At 44.5% G+C, this 21,602-nt stretch overlaps 1 protein-coding gene across 2 annotated transcripts; it reads left to right on the plus strand.

Moving 5' to 3' along the window:
- Positions 1-449: 449 nt before the first annotated feature.
- On the plus strand, positions 450-13,472 carry Lsmem1 (leucine rich single-pass membrane protein 1). 2 transcript variants are annotated; one of them, XM_038335897.1, is made up of 6 exons: positions 450-1,020; positions 1,194-1,401; positions 2,053-2,194; positions 7,334-7,465; positions 9,123-9,251; positions 12,508-13,472. In XM_038335897.1, exons 2-6 carry the CDS (start codon positions 1,387-1,389, stop codon positions 12,636-12,638), a joined length of 549 nt encoding a protein of 182 aa, XP_038191825.1. In that variant the 5' UTR covers positions 450-1,020; positions 1,194-1,386; the 3' UTR covers positions 12,639-13,472. The 2 variants fall into 2 exon arrangements, with proteins under 2 accessions (XP_038191825.1, XP_038191826.1); XM_038335898.1 differs by having other exon boundaries at positions 450-2,259.
- The last annotated feature ends 8,130 nt before the right edge of the window (positions 13,473-21,602 follow it).

A 21,602-nucleotide genomic window follows, 5' to 3' on the forward strand; every position in this document is an offset into this window, starting at 1 on the left:
GCCAGTGCATTCAACTGTACTTATCTATCTATCAGGTTCAGTGTGGTTGGCTTTATGTTGAGGTCTTTGATCCATTTGGACTTGAGTTTTGTGCATGGTGATAGATATGGATTTATTTTCATTCTTCTACAAGTTGATAACCAGTTATGCTAGCATTATTTGTTGAATAGCTTTCTTTTTCCCATTTTATATTTTTAGCTTCTTTGTGAAAAATCAGGTGTTTGTAGGTGTGTGGATTGGTATCTGGGTCTTCTATTCAGTTCCATTGGGCCTCCTGTCTGTTTTTATGCCAATACCAGGCTGTTTTCAGTACTGTATCTCTGTAGTAGAGTTTGAAGTCAGATATTGTGATGTCTCTAGAAATTCCTTTATTGTACAGGATTGTTTTGGCTATTCTGGGCCTTTTGCTTTTCCATATGAAGTTGAGTATCGTTCTTTTGAGATCTGTGAAGAATTTTGCTGGGCATTGCATTGAATCTGTAGATTGCTTTTGGTAAGATTGTCATTTTTACTGTTAATTCTACCTACCCAAGAGCATGGGAGCTCTTTTCATTTTCTGGTGTCTTGTTCAATTTCAGAAATGAGAATGCTTATCCCACACTTGAGTTTATGAAGATGGAAACTTCAAGAAATCATTGAGTAATTTCTGCTGATAGATTTCTGGGAACCTGATGTATAAAACAGAGTTGACAGTAATGAAGTGCTGTGTGGCTGGCCAGCCAACCACTGGTTCTCAGCCTGAAGCAATCAACAATGGGTGTATTTGACTCTACGGTGGCATTCATTGGATTTCCTGGGAATTGAATCTGAATATCACAAGCGACATTTGAAAGAAATAGCAAGGAATCCTTGAAAATGTCCCCAGAATAGACAATTTACATGACAACATTTTCTTTTGATTCAAAATTCTTCAAGCGGCATTTCAGACGTTCGAGAAGCTGCCCTGTTCCCGACTAGTCATTTTCCAGGACTCTGACCAAAGCCTTTAGACCGGTGTGACTGGAAGCTGCTTACCCTCTGGTGATGGTGTTCTTAGGCTCTATTTCCCATCTCTGGAGGATTAATTAATACTTGAGAATTAGAAAATTAGAGAAGGGGGGGAACCGTGATCATGAAATGAAGCAGGTAGTTAAGCAAAGGATACGGGATTTGAGGCAAAATGGGTAATTAGGGTTTTGTTTTCTGACCTGCAGGACAAGCTGATGGGAACACCTTATCCATTCAGAGCTTAGTTTAAAATATGTGACACTTCTGATCGAAGTTATCAATTGCGTAGTCTTGGTTCTCAAAATGAGAATTCCTGATCCCCGAAAGTTAATTACGTCCCTAAAGGAAACACCGTAAGGGAAACTGGAACACATACTCCAACGGTTTTGAAGCAGAGTGATGAGCAGGGGCAAGGTAAGGCCATAAACAACTGCAAGTCTTCCCAGCCTCACGGAGCAGCCCCAGATCTGGCACCGGCAGCTTGCGGGCAGCGGTTTCCACTGCCCACCAGGGGGCAGAGCTGCTCGGCACAGAAGGAAGAGAAACAAGACTGGTTTTCCCAAGAGCCAGATGCGTGACTAAGCAGAGAAGAAATCGTCTTGGAAGGAATGATGAAATGTGTAATCTTTGCGCTCACACTCTAGGTAGCTCATTGGAGGCCCTGAGTCCCGGACCTGCTGCTCTAGTTTAGGTCTTTCAAAACCTCCCTGAAGGCGAGTGTTGAAAGCTTGCTCAGTCGCCAGCCTGTGACACCACTGGGAAATGATGGACCTTTAGGTGAAAGGCAGATCGTTAGGGTCATGCTCTTGAGGGCATCTTCAGATCCGGCCCTTCCTATCCTATGCTTCTTGGATGCCATGGGACAAAGCCGCTTGTTTCTGCTGTGCCCACTATGTTTTCTCTTGCCGCAAGCCCGCTCTAGAGATCTGCAGCTGTGGGCTAGTACAGACCTTCATTCTCTAGAACAGCGGGCTCATTTGGGACACTATGACAGTGGGTGGAAAGCTAACACGCCGGCCATCGGTCTAGCTGTGCTGTCACAACTATTCTTCCTGTTTTCTGCAGCTCTTCGGTCGGTCTGGAGTCCCTGCACGCCAGCTGTCACCGGTAGCGCTAGCCCGTGGCAGGGTCCTAATACACAGGAGCCACCATAGCAGAAGTGTTGGGAGCGTTCTGTCAGCTGCCTCAGCCCAGCCACGCCCACCGAGTAAGGACATTTGGCTTCAATTTAATAAGAACCACATTAGTTACCAACTGAATTAAGGCTTGGAGGTTCGTTGTGGTAAAGCCAAAGTTTCAGTAATGCATATCTAAACTCTCAGACATTACAGGGGAATCTTGCATTGCGTGGCTAAGTTAACACTAAATATAGACCCACCAATTATGTGCTGGGTTTATGGGCCTCATGGGAGCCCTTGTGAGCAGCAGAAGATCAAACTACAGAATTGGTAGAAAGTTTTGCTGTCTTTGCTCCTGCGTAGTTGTCTTTCCCAGGCAACTGAGAAGTCAGCTCACGTTTTCGTAAGTAATTTGCATGCTCTTCCGTCCTGAGACTGAGCTACGATTCTTGAGTCCTGGGGGTTTTCATTGCATAGCCCTGTGCTTTCTGACTTCTCATAGAAAAGAAGTAGATTTGATTTTAAAAATTGCTTCCTGAATCGAGTGAACTCAGGAGTGCCGTTCGCAAGTGGCCGTGACTTACTCAAAAAAGCATCGTGTTAAGCTTTGAATTCAGTCTCAATGGTGTTCTGAGTTTGTAGCGTGCAATGTGGTGTGAGTTATTTTTTCAGTCTGGCCAGCAACGCATGCAGGGAGAATGCAGATTCTTGTTTTTTCAGAGACTATTTTCATTTGCCATAATATCTATTGGTCGAAAATCAAGCAGCTATTAAATGGCAAAAGGCTCAGCTGTTAGCCGTGACCAAGAGCACAGGAAAACGAGATTACTTACGCGTCTCAGCTCCAGGATTAGAAAGACTTCCATGAAAGGCTGCTGCTTTGGCCATTGGTGGGTCAGTAGATCTGCACGGTGGGGTGGCGCAGGAGGGTCAGGTTAGTGTGACACGCATGGGTAATGACACTCTGCACTGGCCTTGCTGGTTGCTCCCGAATACCCTCATTCCAGCTGCCAAAGATAGCAGCCGCGGGCGTCAACAGCTGTGGGTTCTGGTTTTCAAGACGTGTGACCTCGTATTCATTTACCAGCAGAGTCACTCAGGAGCCCTGAGTCCCCCAACAATGTTTTCCTCATACTTTGTCTTTTTCCATGGCGCAATGCTGAGAAGGTATATTGAAATACATCTACTGACGCTGTGGGCTCGAGCTCACTGTAAAGATTTTCTTGCAATCCATTATTTACTTGGGTTGTCTTAGCTAAAAAAAAATAAATCCTTACACATTTATTACAGATTTTATTTTAAGTTATGAGCGTGTTGGGGGCGGGTACATGCTCATGTGGAGGTCAGAGGACAACCTGTAAATTTGTAGGAGTCCTTTCTCATTGAACCAGATGGAGATTGAATCCAGGCTGCTTTCTCATTGAACCAGATGGAGATTGAATCCAGGCTGCGAGGCTTAGTGCCTTCTATCTCTCCATCCCTTGCATTTCTTGGCATCTCTTTCTTAGTATGCAGGAAGGCTAGTAAATTTTATTAGCCGGACTGTTACTCTGAAAACAGGACTTTTTAGCAATGATTTTTCTAGCGGTGGTCCTCTCCTTTGTAAACAATTTTTTTTTTTGCTTGTTTGGTTGTTGTTGTTGTTTTTTGGCAACAGCAGTGACATTCCTGAGGGTGAAATGGGAGCTCGAGGATATTAAGTCAGACTCAGAAATGAACTGTCTCCGTTACCATGCCCAAAATAGAAGCGGTATTTGCAGCAATGATCCCACCACCTGACACATGCAGCTTTTTTTTTTTCCTGGTCCAAAAGAAAAAAAAAACAATGTTTGGGATAATAAGGTCTACAGAGATGATGAGACAGAAAACTCCTGTAGAAGGATGGCTGAGCGCCAGGTACCTAGGCAGCCGTCAACACTTGGCGGGCGTGGCTCCTCTGCCGAGGGGTGAGGTTTGCTAGCTAAAGCACTTTCACCCCTGGTTGCCGCTGCTTTTGCTTTCAGTTGTTTCCTGTCAATCATTCCCTTAGGATCGCTCCGTGGAATATACTTGAAATTCAATCATTTCAATATTTAGCATGCTTGTTGGCATTGTCTCAATGCATGCAGAGCACTGTGCATTTTTTCAATTAAAAATTCAGGAAGACGGAAACTACAAGTAGTTCATGACTTTCTGAGCATAGGGTGTTTCTTAGCTAGGGATCCACGGACACGGTTTACACAAGTGCCATGAAATTGTAGGTGCCACTGGGCAACCACTGGACTTCTGTTCTTCTAAAGACATTTAAAATTTTTTTAAACATTTATTTATTTATTATGTATATAATGTTAGATGAGGCCATCGGATCTCATTATAGGTGGTTGTGAGTCACCATGTGGTTGCTGGGAATTGAACTCAGCCCCTATGGAAGAGCAGTTAATGCTCTTCAGCTCCAACATTTTAAAATTATTATTATTATTATTATTATTATTATTATTATTATTATTTGTGTGTGTGTGTGTGTGTGTGTGTGTGTGTAAGCCACACATGTGTAGGTGCTCACAGAGGCCAGAGGAGGAGGCCAGATGCCCTGGAGCTGGAGTTCAAGGTGCTGTGAGCTGCCTGATCTCAGTGCTGGGAACCAAACTCAGGTCCTCGGGAAGACCAGCAAGCTTCCCTAAAAGCTGAGCCTTTTCTCCAGCCCTTGAGGTTTTTTTTAATAGTGTAGTTTAAAGTGATACTTTTCCCCCCAGATTCTCTATGGCTATATTAGCACCTTCCCCCCATTTAGTTTCTCCCATCTCTATGGTTATTTTCATTCAGTGGTTGGGTCTTGAAAGAAATCTTTTCAGAAGAATGGCATCAGGAAGAAATCTGTTGCCACCTACAGCAGGTGCAACATTTACAGCCTCCTGCTCCCTCTCAGAATTATTTTAATTATGTATTTGTGTCTAAGTACATGCACGTGAGTGCAGGTGCCCGTGAAGGCCAGAAGAGGGAGCTGGAGCTGGACTTACAGGTGGTTGTGAGCCCCCAGACACTGGCACTAAGAACTGAACTTGGGCCCTCTGGGACAGCAGTATTCACTCAGAATATCTGAGCCTTCTCTTCTCTAGCCTCTGCCTTGACTTTCTAAAATGCCTTCTAGACCTCAGACCTTATATCACCCACCAACTCGCTTTATGGAAGGAAGAAGGCAAAAGCTTTCTTAGTCATTAAGTTTTGGAAGCCTTCTTTTCACATCTTTCCATGGCCCAGGATCTCTTATGTTAGATTGTGCGTATGTGTGTATGCATGTATATGTGTGCATGATGTGTTTGTGTGTGTGTGTGCTGTGTGCTGTGTGGTCTGTATGTGTGGTTTGTGTATGGTATGTGTGTAGTGTGTATGTGTGGTGTGTGTGTGGTGTGTATGTGTGTGGTGTGTGTGTGTGTGTATGTGTGGTGTGTGTGTGTGTGTGTGTGGTGTGTGTGATGTGTATATGTGTGCTATATGTATGTGTGGTGTTTGTGTGTGTGGTGTGCATGTGTGTGGTGTGTATGTGTGGTAATTGTGTGTGGTGTGTATATGTATGCTGTGGCTGTGTATGTGTGGTGTGTATATGTGTGTGGTGTGTGCATGCTGTGTATGTATGTAGTGTGTATGTGTGTGGTGTGTGCACGCTCAACATGCTCATGTAGGCAGGAGGTCAATATCAGCTGTCTTCCTCTGTCACTCTCCACGTTATGTTTGGGACAGGGTCTCTCTCTCACCCTGGAGCTCACCGCTTTGGCTAGACTGGCCGGCCAGTGAACCTCTCTGATCTGCTTGTCTCCCACATCCCCCATCGCTGGGGCTGTAGACGACACCATTGCACGCAGTTTTTATGTGCTCAGATGTGATGTCAGGACCTCATGCTTGGGCAGCAAGCATTTTGCTGTAGACTTTTCCAGTCTACTCAGGGTTTTCAGTGGGGAAGTGTGCTCTTGTGAAAGAGTATTCGCACATAAACCTCAGGTGGAAAAGTATTTGTTACATAAGTGATGTTTCTCAGAAGCCAGATAGAGAGATCAGGTTCCAGAACTATCAAGATTCCTCTCTTGTTGGGCGGCGGTGGAGCACTCTTGGAACTCCTTGCTACTCTTGCAGAAGCCCTGGGTTCAGATATAACCAGCTAGCTCAGTGTAGTTCACGGCTATCCCTGACTCTAGTTCCTGGAATCCAGCTGCCTTTTCAGGCTTCTTTGGGCACCAGGCATGTGTGTGCTGCACGTACACACATGCAAGCAAAAAAAAAAAAAAAAAAAAAAAACAATAAAAAGGCAGAGAAAATAAAAATAATAATCATAGCTGTGTAATAGCCTTGGTTGATCTGGGCTTTGTAGACCAGGTTGACCTTGAACTCACAGAGACCCACCTGCCTCTGTTTCTGGGAGTGCTGGGATTAAAGGAGTGCACCACCATGCCCAGCCTGGTGGCAGATCCTTTCTTTAAGGCCTGTATTTGCTAAGGTTTTATCCTGGAAAGCCACAGCAAGCATCTAATGGCTAAAGGATACATCCGAGGGCCAGGACTCATGCCAATCTGAAGAAAACACAAACATGACCATTAATATTTTTCCATTATTTATGCTATACGGGAGTAATGCCTGAGTGCTGTGCTGTGCCTTGTGTCCTGAGGCCAGAGGACAGCTTGTCTCTTCCAGTCTTTCCTCTCACAAGGGTTTCTGAGATGGAACTCAGGCGGTCAGGCTCGGTGGCAAGTACTATTATCTTGCCAGGCCCAAGACTGCAATTTTGTGTTCAATTAGGAACGTAGAAGGGTTCGTGGCTATCTATAGGTCTGTCTGCTCTTCTTTATGGTCATTTGTTGGCTAGCTTGCTTTGTCTTTATAATTGTAAGTAGTGTTTTTGCAGAAAGGACTTGAAGCATGTCGAACTAAGAACCTTCTGATAAGAGAGGCACCTTTTGAAAGGCAATTATGAGATAAAAATCAGACCCAGGGAAAATAAGAGGCAAGTTGGAAGCCCAGGAGGAAGGAACATAGCGGATACACCTGTAAGAGCTGCTGGATGCTAACTGCACCTTCGAGTCTGGCAAGCAGAGGCCAAAGAATAGCTGCTACAGTGGCCCACCAAGGACACACTTCTTCCTAACCACAGCCTTTTTAGACCCTAGCACAGCATTTGTTGATGGTGGCTTCTATGCCAGCCTGTCTTCCTGCTGCTCTGGCTTGTGCCTCTTCTTCCTGATGGTGGCGTTTTCTTTCAGGGACAATGACTCACTCCTCCCAGGGTGTTGAACCTCACGGCATCCATGAAGAAGGAAAACTCTATGTTGTGGATTCCATAAATGACTTGAACAAACTCAATCTCTGTCCGACAGAATCGCAACATCTATTCCGTATGTATGATCCTGGAAGTGCTTCAGGCTGCCATGGCTTTGGGACTTCCTAAAAACATCAAGGACACAGTGGATGTGTTTCCTGTGGTGGGGGCAATCCCTGGGCCCTAGAAATGCTGTTTAGAGTCAAACAGTCTTTGCTTTATGCTCCCAATCTTTCAAAGGATTATTGGCTTTCTTGGCAAGATCTGAACACTTAAAAATTCCTGAGAGAAGCCAGGCACGCTGGCCCACACTTGTAATTTCAACACGGGGAAGGGTGAGGCAGGAGGGTGACACATTTCAGGTCAGCCTGGGCTATGAGAGGTAGTTCCTGGTAGTGGTCACTTAGTAGGCGCCCACTCATGTCCCGATTGTCCCTTTAAAGCCCCCGGAGAAGAACCCCACAGTGTTTTTGTCACTGGGCAGGGGGAGGCTGCAGCGCTGGCCCTCCAGGACCTGCTCAGCCCCTCTTAGCTATCATGCCTCTTGGTGGCCGTGCTTAGGTTCGTTATATTCTCCGCTTCCCAGGGGCCTTGGGTCAGTAGAGAATGCTGAGAAAAATGTTCAACACATTTACTAGTTTATAAATAAAATAGTTAAAATTCTGATGTGCAAAGAGTCAACTTCATTTTCTACTTACTAATTACAAACTGTCCAAACAAAGTATTAGAAGGGATGTGAGAGCAAAACGAAAATCTCCTGAACACAAAGTGTTTCTTGCACCCTAAGTGTTAGAAACCAGCCCCTCAGGCTCCCAGGGCCCCAGCCTTTCTAGCTTAACTGATGAGTATTGGAACACAGGTGTTAATGGCCACTTGCTGTTTGTTTCATGAACGCTCTAAACTGTTTAGTTTTCTACCCACCATTCCTCTCTGTCTTTTCCGAGTTCTTTTGTCCTTGACGGGTTCGTCTGTTTATCACAGTGGGCGTTGCTGTCAGCCTGTGGTGTGGCTTTGCTGAGGAGGCTGAAGCTGTGGAGAGGATGGAACAGGAGATGTACTTGGTTACATAATCAAGCAGTGCAATGCTTGGGACCAATTCAGAGAGGAGGAGAATATAAAATGTAATCCAGCAATCTCCCTACCCCAGGGGCTCGCCGCTCTTATTCAACTTTATCTGAGTATTACTGGGCACCTAAGAGTTACAAAGTAGCTAATGAGAGGCAATTCCCAGCACAAAGTGCTGAGAAGAGCCTCACCCCTTGAGCAAATCTATCTTGGAAATAGCTTTAAGAAACCAAAACACCCCAGGGGCCCTTTTTGTCTAATGGATATAGACCTAAGTGATTATTCTGATAATAAAAGCAATTTCCTGAGAGATGCCACACAGTGTTTGGTCTTCCACACAGGGAAGGCATCCTACATAGCTCCATTCAGATCACTTAGGGGATGGGCAGTCGCGTTCCCATCAATTTTCCATTCCTTCTCCAAAGAATAATTCCAGCCGCTCTACTCCACAGTTAACAGTTTGCAAAGATCCTTCCACACGTGTCCAAGGACGCAGCTGCAGCCCCACTCATTCTCTGAATTCTTACAGGAAAGATAAACAGTTCCAAAATCGCTCTTCCAAAGGCACCCCTAATGCAGAAGTCACTTCCCAGGGCTGTCCAGGGAAAAAGAGTGCCACCACATCTCTCTGTCTGGTTCTGAGATTCTGTCGCTTTCTCTCTTATTAGCGTTAGAGCAGAAAATCTCAAACACTGCTGCGCACCCAGGAAATGGAAGACGCGGTCTGTTCTTTGTGGGACTGCTCCTGATGTTGACGGTCAGCCTAGCTCTGGTGTTCTTTGCCATCTTCCTAATAAGTGAGTACTTCAGGCAGGCTTGTCTCTATTTGTGTGTGTGTGTCCTTCGTAGCTGGCTTCATAGCTAGCTGCTGCGGCTCCAGCGAGCAAGCACTTTCTGGCCATCAGTTTTCAGTAAAAGACTGGGGGAAACCCAGTGTCTCAAGGGCGCCTTGTTGCCCCTGCATAGGGTCCTTGGGCACAAGTCCACAGCATGCTCCCACAAGGTCAGGTCACATTTCTGTTACATATTTAAAAATTTGTCACTTAGAGTGCCTTCTGCTCCAAGCTGTATACAACTTATTGTGCTTAATTTTAGCTTTCTTTACTCAGTACGTCGATGTCTTCATTACATTTAGACATAGCATACATTTCCTGAGGTTTTACACTTCCCCTCATGATTTCTCATTTGTGTATCACCCCAGAGGTCAGTTCAGAGTAGCAAGGGCTCAGGCTAATGGCCAGAGTCAGTGCTGGGGAAGTGAGGGCAGGCCACTTCTTCCCTGTTTGGTGCTGGTTCCTGTCCTGTCTGCTCTTGGCCTGGGAGATACATGTCATACCCTTAATTGGTGACACGGAGTCTTTCCCATATCCGCTCCTCAGTGCAGAGAACCCTAAGCAGATTCATGTCAGCCTTCTGTTTGCTTTGAATAGCACGAGAGGAGCTGCCTCTCTGTGATGTGTGTGTGGGCATGTGTGCATGCGTGTGTATGCATATGTGCATGCATATGTGCGTGCATCCATGCATGCATGCACTCCTCCATCAGAGCCACCACAGATCTCTCTCAGACAATCCTTTTATACTATTATCTGGAGTTATTGCTACTTTCTCCCATATCACAGAAAGCTATAAGCAACTGGGGATAGGGAGAATGTTACTTTTTTTTCTCAGTTTTTATTTTATGTGCATTGGTGTTTTGTCTACATGTATGTCTGTGTGAAGGCATCAGATCACGTGGAACTGGAGTTACAGACAGTTGTAAGGTGCCATATGAGTGCTGGGAATTGAACCTGGGTCCTCTGAAAGGGCAACAAGTGCTCTTAACCACCGAGTGCCTTCTCCAGCCCCAGGGAGGGTATTATGTTTAACATCATTTGGACTGGTAGCTTAGGTCTTCCCTCCTGTCATTTCTGCTTGCTTATGGTATCTGACATTTTTTTTTTCTTTTTGAGATAGGATTTCACTACATAGCCAAGGTTGGCCTTGAATTTGAGATCCTCTGTCCCAGCCTCTTGAGCTCTGGGATTGCATGCCTGCACCGCCATGCCTGCCTTGCCTTCAGCCATTTTAAACGAGAGACAAAACTCCACGTCTTTGCAATGCTTCTTATTTATGATCCTTTCAGAGCAGAGGAGGTGGAGATGTTGGTCGTGAGAATCTCTTTTCGGTGTTTGAAGCTGGGTGTGTAAGAAGGGGAATTGTGTGATTTTTCCTGTGGAGACAAGAAAATAATGTCTATTCGCCCCACCCAGATAGACCAAAGAGCTGACTGCACTTCCAGCTCAGCTTGGTGAGCAAGGAGTTTACTGGGATTGCCTGTGCAATCCCAGTAAAGGTGTGGCAGCTGCTTTTCTGCTGTTCTGCTAGAACACACAACAAAAGACAACTTAAAGGAGGGGACTTGGGGGTCTCTAAAAGGTCATGTAGAAGATACGCAGTAGAGTCTCCTTCAATTTTGGTCACCCCTCTGGGATAGTACCCAAATGAGACCTAGCATTGAGGGAGCATGCCATGGACTCATGCCCAAGGACCCTGTCCAGGAGCAATAAGATGCCCTTAAGATACTGGGTTTCAGAGGGGTAACCGTCCATCATGCTGGGGAGACATAGTAGCAAGCCACAGACATGGTGGCAGGAGCAGGGATCTGAGAGATGACATCGTTCACCACAAATGAGAGGGAACTGGAGTTGGAATGAGAATGTAAACTCTCAGCTCCCCGCCCTCCTGTTGCAGAATACTCCTTTATACTGTGAGAAGATGTGTCACTGCCATTGGCTTAAACATCTCTAAACAGTCTGCCAGTGGACCAAGTGTTCAATCACGAGTACCTCTGCAGCAGCTTGTGTCACCGGGAAGCCCGCTCCAGCATGGATGACTGCTTGGAAAAGCTGTATCCTTGGAACTTCCCATTGGAGATGTTTAGGTGGAGCATTCTTAGTTTGGTACATCACTGAAGGTGTCACGAGCATTTCTCTGTCTGCCAGCTCCCAAATGGAGACTTCTTATTAATTATCGAAGCTCAGTCTATAGCTTAGTCTTGTTCCTCACTAGCTCTTATATCTCAAATTAACCCATTTATTTTCACCTACGTTCTGTCACGTGGCTCGTTATCTCATCTCTCTGTGCTGCTCCTGCTGCTTCCTCCATGTCTGTCTCGAGACCCTACCTTTCTTCCTCTCTGAGTCCTCTCTGACCCCAGAAATCCCACCTAACCTCTTCCAGCCTAGCTATTGGTCATTCAGCTCTTTATTAAACCAATGACAGTGACATAAATAGCTAAAACAGAAAGGAATTATTTGGTATTTGCCTCAAACGTTTGTTTTTATGTTTTTACTTTGCCTTCCCCCACCCCCACCCCGAGGCAGGGTTTCTCTGTGTAGCTTTGGAGCCTGTCCTGGAACTCTGTAGACCAGGTTAGCCTTGAATTCACAGAGATCTGCCTGCCTCTGTCTCCGAGTGCTGGGATTAAAGGCGTGCGCCACCAACTGCTTTGGGTTTTGATTTGGTCTCACTGGTTCTCCTGGTGTGTGGAGTCTGCTCCCATCCGCTACCTGAGTGCTGGGTCGGTGGACCATGGTCTTCTCAAGTATTTTACGTTGAGGCCAGGAAGCGAGGTGAGGGACTAAGAGTGTCTTTATGATGGATGGGAGGGCACACACTTGTACCCGCAAAGCTTGGCAGACAAGAGATGGGGAAACATGAGTTCAAGGCCAACTTGAGATAAAAAAAAAATGTATATTTTTGTTGTTCAAGTGAGCACCCTGGGCCAGACATGTTAATCTCATTATGTTTTATGTGTGTGTATATGTATGTGTGCATATGTTTGTGTGTTTCTATGTTCATGTGTATGGAGGCAGAGGTAGGTGTTAGGGCCCAGAGAATGTCATTTTTCCAGACAACAGAGAAAGCCATTTCTGAGAAAGGTCCTGGAAATGACACTGGGATCCTCACTCCTGAGGAACTAAGTTTCCAGGACGCTGGGGGATTCCCTGACACCCAGCACTCCCGGGGCTCCCTCTGCTGGCCCTGCTCTAACAGTCTGCTTTTCGTTTGAAGTTCAGACAGGAAACCAGATGGACGACGTGTCAAGAAGACTGACGGCTGAGGGAAGAGACATAGACGACCTTAAGAAAATCAACAGCATGATCGTAAAGCGGCTCAACCAACTGGACTCGGAACGGAATTGAAACGATTTCCCTCCAAGAGTGGCCACGGATAGCAGGAGCGTCTCAGCTTGCCCGGAAGTACATAGGACTGAGAAAGTGCGCTTCTTCAGGCCACAGATCCCAGATCCGCTCTGACACCGGCTAGTTCAAGGACGGGGATCGCTCTGAGTTTAGAGGCGGCAGCCGGAAAGAGGTGAACTGGATTCAGGCTGATATTCTGCTAACCGGTTGCTTCAGCTTTGGTGGGGTTAGGGTGGTGGGTGAGTAGCGTGGAGAGGAATCAAGAGCGAGAGAACTCAGCCCTTTAGGTGCAACTGCTTAGAGAAAATGTTTTAGAAGACTTCCAGCGTCCTAGTGAGGTCTATGATGCCTCAGGCCCATGTATAGATTCCCGCTTACACCTAAGGCCTCCGCAGAACTGTCCATGCTGCGGTGAACCAGGCGGTCACTCTTCTATCCGGGTGACACACTTCCACTACAGCTTTTGAGCACCGTTGTCTGCTGCTCTCCCGACTGTTTCCTGAGCTCTTTGTGATAACCATCTGGTTCTAGAGACTCTCCCGTACATCTGTGGGAAAAGACTATAATGTCTATTTATGCATAATTTATAAACTCTGTTAAGCTTTGTCATGAAAAAAAATCTCTTGGTACTCTGCTGATGACTTGGAAGAAACTGTTTAGGTGTGTGGTCTTTGCCAGATTAGAGTAGAGCATTGTGTATTTGGGGACATTCTTGTTTCAGCATGTTAAGAATGGTGGTGGCGCTTGCCTTTCATCAGGAGGCGGAAGCGGATGGATCTTTGTGAATTCGAGGCCAAAGAGTGAGCACAATAAACTTTGTCCCTTAAAAGTTAATTTCCTTGGGCATTTCATTGTAATATTATGAACAGGCTACTTCATTTAATGTTTGGAAAATAATTCATCAATTTATCCTACAAAATATTAATTTGAAAAGTTGACACTATTAATGTATGTATATTCAAAACAGTTTTTCTTCATTCATGACTTTAATTTACTGAATATTAACAGAATTTCAAAGATCCTCAATTCTTTTTCCTTTCCTTCCTTCCTTGCTTTCTTCCTTCATTCTTTCCTTCCTTTCTTCCTTCTCTCTCTCTCTCTCTCTCTCTCTCTCTCTCTTTCTCTCTTTCTTTCTTTCTTTCTTTCTTTCTTTCTTTCTTTCTTTCTTTCTTTCTTTCTTCCTTTTTTGAGACGGGATCATTCTCTGCATAGACCTGGTTGTCCAGGAACTTCCTCGGTTCAACTGACCTCGAATTCAAAACTTGCCTGCCTATTCCTCTCCAGTACTGGGATTAAAGGCATGCCCCCCCCCCCCCCCGATCCTCTATTCTGATGTTAATATGAAACAACATGAAATTCCAGCATAGAACAAGGAAGTCAGCTTCACCTAAGCTCCTGATTGTCAATCAGCATGGTGTACTTCATTGTGTCTCTTCTAATTGGTGATTTTTCTGCTTCCCCAAAAGAGTTCAGATCCCCTGGCATTTTCCAGTGAGCTACTGATAGTCATTAAGTCCTGAGCGCCCTCGCCACTCTCTGGGTGCTGGCTGGATGCTCTGCACAAAAGCACAGCTGCTGCTTTTCAGCAGGCTCCTGTCTTCAGAGAACGCAAGTTTTCTGGAAGATGTATACACATAATTAAAAATGCAAATACTCTGCATGCCAGAGAAATGATTTCGTTTTTAACTGTGTGTATGTGTGCAGACATGAGCGAAGGTGCCCCTTGGGACCAGAGACGGTCATTGGATCCCATTACTTTGGATTTACAGGTGGCGCAAACCTCCCTACAAGGGTCTTCCTCAAGAACAATATGGCGCTTAACTGCTGAGTCATCTTCCAGCCCAATAGCTATGACTTATTCACAGGATCCCATAGCAGGAGCTGTGTGATACCCGTGATGGTTTAGGCAGCCATAAGCACAGGAGAAATGACGTAAGGCACCCTGTCCTTGTGTGTGTGTCTGGGTAAAATGTCAGACCCCTCCTTAGCTCCTGGAATGTTTACACTCGTCCTTCAATCTCTTTAGAAATCAAGCCTCGCATGCCGCTCCTCTCTTCTTTCTCTGTTAGAATCTGCTGATGGCACTGCTGTAGCTGTCTTACTACAGACTTACAGCTTCTGTTTTTGTGTCTAGTTTCCAAGGGACCTTAAAGACAAGGCTTGTCAGTCAATTCTTTTTAAATCACTACTCCCCAGCACATGGCATTTGCTACGACAAAGGTTCTCAGTAAATGCAGCAATGATTCTTCTCTTTCTTTGCACATACGCTCTCTGCCATTTCTGAAGCCCTGTTCTGCTTCGTAAGCCGTTCAAAGATTACCCTCACCTGGAGAGCAGCCAGTGAGTGCACTGTTTCTTTAGAGACAGACTTCACCCATTCCCATGCCCGTGGCAAGTTCTCCCAGGTGAAGACACCCGCTACATACTGCGGCACGAGTAATTCTTTGCAGTATCCCTCCCAAGCTCTCAGTTCTCAACAGGTGAAAAACATCCTATCAACCGGACCGCCTAAATGAAGGTTAACCCATGGAAGAAAAGCTAGCTGACCCTTCAGCCTTTCAGGATGCCGTCAGGGACTGTTCAAGGAGAAAAAATGGAGGCTTTCAGGAAATGAAGCTTCACTTGGTCGGCCCCAGCAGCCATTCCAGAAAGCCTGCCTTCTAAGCCAACTCCATTTCCGTGCCTGGATTCACACAAAGCAAAGTTAATGTTTGTGGAGCCTGGAAGATGCACCTGGGCAGGGAGTGCTCAGACCTAGAACTCCATGGTGCAGGCAGGTAAGAAAGAGGGTTTGATTCTCAGCAACTTGAAGCGGACCAGGGGAGACATGCTTTCACCTTTTGCTTAGTTTGGACAGATGCTATGTAACCAAAACCGTGTGTGTGTGTTATATGTATGTACGTGACTGAATAACGTATGTAGTTCAGACTGGGCAGCAAGGGGCAGAAGAGAGGACGGAATCTCTGGCTGTTGTTTCTGATGGGTTTTTCCTGCATGGTGAATGAGCCAGGTCTGGGAGGAGTTCCTCAAGTTTGAGAAAAATATTTTAGATATGATTTGAGAATGAGACATCACTTGTCAGGAGTGTGTAATATAAAACTAATAAAGCAAATTCATTGAACAAATGATGGATGGATGAATGAAGGTTGTCTGAAAAGGATATGGCTTATTTTAATATTTTTTTTAATGAGCAATCATTTAATATATAGGCAACAATTGGTTTATAATTGAAAGGAATGTCAGAAAAGTCAGAAGCAGAAATGATGTCAAACACAATTCTATCACAGTATGAATATATTCTATATGAATATTTATAATTTCAGCATGTAAATATGACTTTTCCTATGCAAGAGGATAAATAAAGCACATGTGAGAAAAAGAATGAATTTCTTCTTGTACTATAGCAGGCAAGAGCATGGCTTCCAGGGTCAGATTATTTCTGTTTTCATCCTCCTTGGTATCTGTGCATGAAGCAGGGAGCCTCTTTCCTTATTTGTAAATGGGATAACGCTACAAATTCTAAATATTGATGAAGGCGAAGTGCTTACAACTGGGGTTGGCTTATTTAAACAGTCAATGAATGCCAACCTTATGACACTTGTTATACTTGTTAGTGTAGCTAGAGAAACCATGGACCATAAATGTCCTGCTCAGGGCATCAAATCATTCCCATTCAAAATGAAATACATTACTGTTGAAAATGGGGAGCCAATGAAGCATGGTTTCATTTGAGAGTGTTTATCAGTTGTTCACGGCTTCTGGGGATTATTTAAATATTTCACAAGTCCTAGATGGAACTTTAAGTCTTACGAAGTAAAGTTCAAGGAATGAAGTTCATTCTTACTTTATTGGAATTACTTTTTGTGTGTGAATGAGCAGCATAGTGTTATAACCAGTATAACCACCAGATGGCAGTATTGTTATAGGTTGATTCCACTGTGGACTGCCATTCTGTTTTTACTGGACAACAGTAGCCTTTAGGAAGGTCGGTGTTCCCTGTGCGCTGGGGGAAGACTCCAGGGAACTCACTAAGAAGAGAGCCACACTGAGCTCTGCCATGTTCACTATTCAATTCCATCTCAACTCAGCTTTTGAAGAGAGACCTTTGTATTTTATTTGAGCATACAAATTTTATTTCAGTTTAGTTTAGTTTACTTAACTAATTAAAAAAACTTAATTGTTCTACTTATTAAAAGCAATTCATCATTACTCTGCTTTAGGAATGTGTAAATAGTTTTATTTTGAAATAAGTTCAAAACAAACAAAAAGAAAACCAACGCTCTCCCCCTTGCCCCCCCCAAACACAAGTAAACCCATCATCAATTAAGATTAAGCTACCAACTTGACCAAAGAGCTCAGGCTATTGGTTGCTCTCCACAACCTGGCAGCAAGGCCCTGGTGCTGAAGACAGCACCACACAACTTGTTGAATGTGGAAAGGTGGAGATGGTGCCTCCCTACAGCATAAACCACTACAGACTGGTGTTCATGGGACTGGAAGGTGCTCTATATTGTTCCAAAGGAGAAAGGTAAACACCAGCCCAGCTACAAAGTCTTTGTGATTACAATGGTGACCTGCCTACGTGTTGGCTCCTATAACAGTGGCACAGAGCTGTAGGAGTAACCAACCACTGTCTGACTGAATTTAAGGCCACTCTACGAGGTGGAACCATCCCTAACACTGCTAGGGTACCCAAGAACCAAAGACCAGATAGGCTGGGAACCTAGGGAAAAACCAAATACTATCATTCTGCTAAAAGAAAAATCAGGTAGCTGTAAAAATAACCTGTAATTGTCTTCTACTATACTCATAGATCAGTTTATGCTCAGACATTATCAGAGATGCCTCCCCCTGGACTAGATGAGAACAAATTCAGAGACCCGCGGCAGGACAATGTGCAGAGAGAGACAGACAGACCTTGGGATACTTACTCCTAAATGGGATGTCTCCCTCAAAACCCTCCCCTCAGGGCACACAGAACCCAGCAGAAGAGGAGGAAGAAAGATTGCTGGAGCCAGAGGGGATGGAGAAGGCCAAGGAAACAAGACCTTCTACACAGAGCAGGACAGATGAACTCAGGGAGACTGTGGCAGCTTGCCCAGTGTCTGCACAGACAGGGTCCCAGCGCTGAGAGGAGGAGGGGACACAAGCCCCTATCCTTAACACAGAAGCTATATCCAATTGATAACCACATGCAAATAAAAAATCAGTTCCTCCAACGCAGACTAATTGGGAATACAAACCACTCTTAAAGCCAGGCCCAGAGCCCAGCAGGAAATGGCCAACAAAATGAAATCAAAGGACATCTTGGAGGGTCTTTGTTTCATAAGGTTGTGATGACATTTCTTTAAACCTTACAGTTCCTTTGCATATATATTATGACTTCTGGCTTGCGTTTTTAGGGAATTCTGTGTGTATGAACATGAGTCTCTGCATCTACATGCTTCTCTGGAGCTTTTCCTCTGGCTCCTCCTCTTCTGTTTTTCCTATTATTGTCCTCTTGTCCTCCAGATGCCTATTTGTTTTCTAATGAGAGACAGAAAGGTGTGGATTCTGATGAGAGAGAAGTTAGGGGAAATCCCGGAGAAGCTGGGCGAGGTGAAACCATAATCAGAATATATTATATGAAAAAAATTTATTTTTAATAAAAGAAGTAAAAAGTGATTAAGTTGCCAAACTTTGAGTACATTTTTAAATTTAATAATTCTTAAGACACTATTTATGATTTATTCATACAAAGGTAATTGAATTCGTCACCAACATAATATGCTTTCTATGCAGTAGCTGAACCTTAGGTTATTCTTTCAAATTTTCATCTATTATTTTTAGGCTCTAATGAAAATCCTCAAAGCTCCATTTGTCAATGAAATATCTAATGTTGGGAAAAACACAATTCTAACATTAGTATCAGCATTAATGTAATCCCATCCTTTATGCCCTTATAGTACCAATCTTGTTTAGCAAACTTTTTAAAGAACAATTTTTTATTTTGTGAATATTTTGTTTTGTTTAATGATGTTTTAAACATAACTTACTCAATAATTATAATTCATCTTCTCTATTTTATTATACTCATTTGAAGTGAAAATTTTGTGTTATGTCATTTTTATTTACATTTTGAGGTTATGATATATCATTTCATTTCTCTCTTTCCTTTCATCCTGTCAAACTCTTCTATGCACCTGCCATATTAGTTTTCAATTCACAGTCTCTTTTTCATTAACTGTTGTGACACACACATTGTGTGTGTGTGTGTGTGTGTGTGTGTGTGTGTATTCCCCATTGTAATATGCTTAGTCTGTAAAATTTTACTCATACATATGTCCTCAGGGCTGATTCTTTGGTATTGGATGAGCAATTAGTGTGCTCTTCCCTGCAGAAGACTGTTTCTCTTAGCATCCCTTAGTTGCCTGCAGTTCTCTGTGTAGGGTTGAGGCCCTGGGCTTTTCCAGTCCGCTTTGGCGTGTCCATTATTGGCATCCTTGTTCAGTTCCCAGGCAGTTACGTGGGCGAGACTTTGAGTGTAGCTTCTGACATTCCTAGGAGACACAACCCCACAGTAAACTCCATGACCTTCTGGTTCCTACAGTCGTCTGCCCTCTCCATTGGGGTTGGGCTCCACAGCTCTGCATTTTGACTGGCGATGGTTTTCTGTAATGGTTTCCACCTGTTGCAAAGATAAGGACTACCCTTATCTGTGGGCACAAGGACAGATGTTTAGACTGTAGGGTGGGACTAGGCTGGTTTAGTAAAGTGGCAGCTAGAACCGCGGCTATCCACAGCTATGAGCTGCTTGTGTGGATGTGGGGAGCCGAACCCAAGTCCCCTGCCAGAGCAGCTGTGCTCTCCACCACTGAGCCTTCTCTCCAGCTCCACAGCTTCTACATCTATGTAGAGGTGTTGGCTTCGTCTGGGCAGGTTTGGGACCGCGTCCAGCACTGTCGCTTAAGCACATCGGAACAGGCGTTATTAACTTTAAGAGGAAATCATACAGAGAACCCTGACTTTCTCTTGAAATGTGAACAGTGCATTATCTAAATATTTTTATTTCCCCCTTATTATGAATATTGTGGACAGAGTGGATTGAAGGTTGGATGTTGTAAGGGCTATTTCCCAGATTTCTCCTTCCCCCTACTGGGAGCCCATGGGTACTTGGTTCAGTGAATTTCAGTATTACATTCAAAAAAGACGTTCTCACAAAAAGTTCTCCACATTTCTCTCTCTCCCTCCCTTCTTCCCACTCTCTTCCTCCCCTCTATTTCCCTCTCTCTTTCTCCTTCTCCCTCCCCACCCCACACATACAACACTTGAGAAAACATAATTTTACAGTGGTTTAGAGTCTGCCCTAAGCAAGTAAGTCTGTTCTGTAATTTGTGAGATCTAGATGAAGAAGATGTTCACTCGGCCCACGACTGAGCAGTCACAGCTCAGCCTCCCAGTCATCTGAGATAGGATCTTCCTACGTAGCCAGGCAAGCCTAGAAATCATATATAACCTGAGCTGCCATTCCCCATCTCAGCTCTCTGAGTGTAGGATTAGAGGGTGTGGGTGACCATGCCTGGCATGAAGGCAAAGATTCATAGCTACCAATGTAGGAGAAAAGAAATACCTATCAAAGTTACGGCATGTTTGCTTTTGCTGGTTTCCTCTGTAGTGTCTTCCATCAGACACGCAGCAGACAGCAAGTAATGTGGACAGTGCCTTTATGGGTTGTGTGGAAAAAGACGCAGGCACTCCTCAGTAGGTGAGCCAGGAACTCAGGATGTTGCTGAGTGCTTGTATTAGCTCTTTAGAATAACTATTCAATTACTCTTTTAACCGAAATATACTGTAGCCTAGAAAAACTATATCGTAGTAACATTGAATGACGTATTTGCTTGGTGATCACTGCATTTTAAGTAAAGATAAAAAGACCTACTAATTATTATTTGCCAGGTTTGAATGAATTTTGAAAACTACCAATCAGCTGTCACCGTTTAAGATTTCTTTAGATGTATCTGAAGCCCCCTGTGTTTACCCTCCCAATGTTAATGACCGGAAAACTTTTTTGCAAGGCTTCCCAGGGGAAGCGTTGGTGTATCCTTGCCTGAGGCTTTGTTCGGAACCTGGGGCTGCCTGCAGTAGGTAAGGTCGGAAGAGCCAGAGGTTCCCAGTAGTGTCCCTTGGACAATCACTAAAGCTGTCACTTGACACTTCCCAGAATTCCCCAGGGGTCAAGGTTCAATTCACACTCAGTTCTCTCCCGCCTCTCTTGTCCACACTCACCTTTGAGAGCTGCCTCTATTTTCATCAGAGTCTGGATTCAGTGTCTGCTACCCCAGGAAGCAGAGGGACGGTGCTGGAAGGCAGGAAGCCCGAGCAGGAACCCTACCTCTCGTGTGGTCCTGGGCGCGTCACTCACAGAGACTCTCAGAGTGCAGGCCTTTACCTATGAGATGGCACTCATGTCTTCTGACCTTAGATGGAGCACAGGAATCTGAGTGGCCTTGTGTCTTCTCACCTCTCCCGTCTCTCTTTACTTTGCAGTGCACAGTGCATGAGAAGCGGATCAGTGGCTGATCCAGACAGGGCACGAGTTAACCTGGGATTGTGTGATACGGAATTAGCTACTCAAAGTTTGAATCTAGTTTCTCAGGTTTTAGATTATTATAAAATATGACATATATGAGCTGCAGACACAGCCACTGATATCACTTTGATTCAGTTATTGATTATGATTATTGATGATAACAATGCTATTCATGTTGCTTTAACAGTAGACATATGCCAGGAAGTGAACTGCTGGATGATTTTATTGCTGTGTTCTTACATGGACCTCGATGGTATAACCTGCCACATACTCTGGTTCTGTGATATATGGCTTACTGCTTCTAGGATTAAGGCAGGATCAAAAGACAAGGGAAAGTAAGGACGTGGGAAGCGAAGGAGCCCTTCATACTGGGATGCAGCTAACTTTTCCTGCTG

This window comes from Arvicola amphibius, chromosome 7, assembly GCF_903992535.2.
Source record: "Arvicola amphibius chromosome 7, mArvAmp1.2, whole genome shotgun sequence".
Lineage (NCBI taxonomy): Eukaryota > Metazoa > Chordata > Mammalia > Rodentia > Cricetidae > Arvicola > Arvicola amphibius.

Bases quoted from the DNA above. Each gene is read 5' to 3' on its own strand.
- Lsmem1 (XM_038335897.1), top strand. The intron at 2,195-7,333 runs GTAAGGACATTT...GTTTTCTTTCAG, and splicing joins AGCCCAGCCACGCCCACCGA to GGACAATGACTCACTCCTCC. The intron at 7,466-9,122 runs GTATGTATGATC...CTCTCTTATTAG, and splicing joins AGAATCGCAACATCTATTCC to CGTTAGAGCAGAAAATCTCA.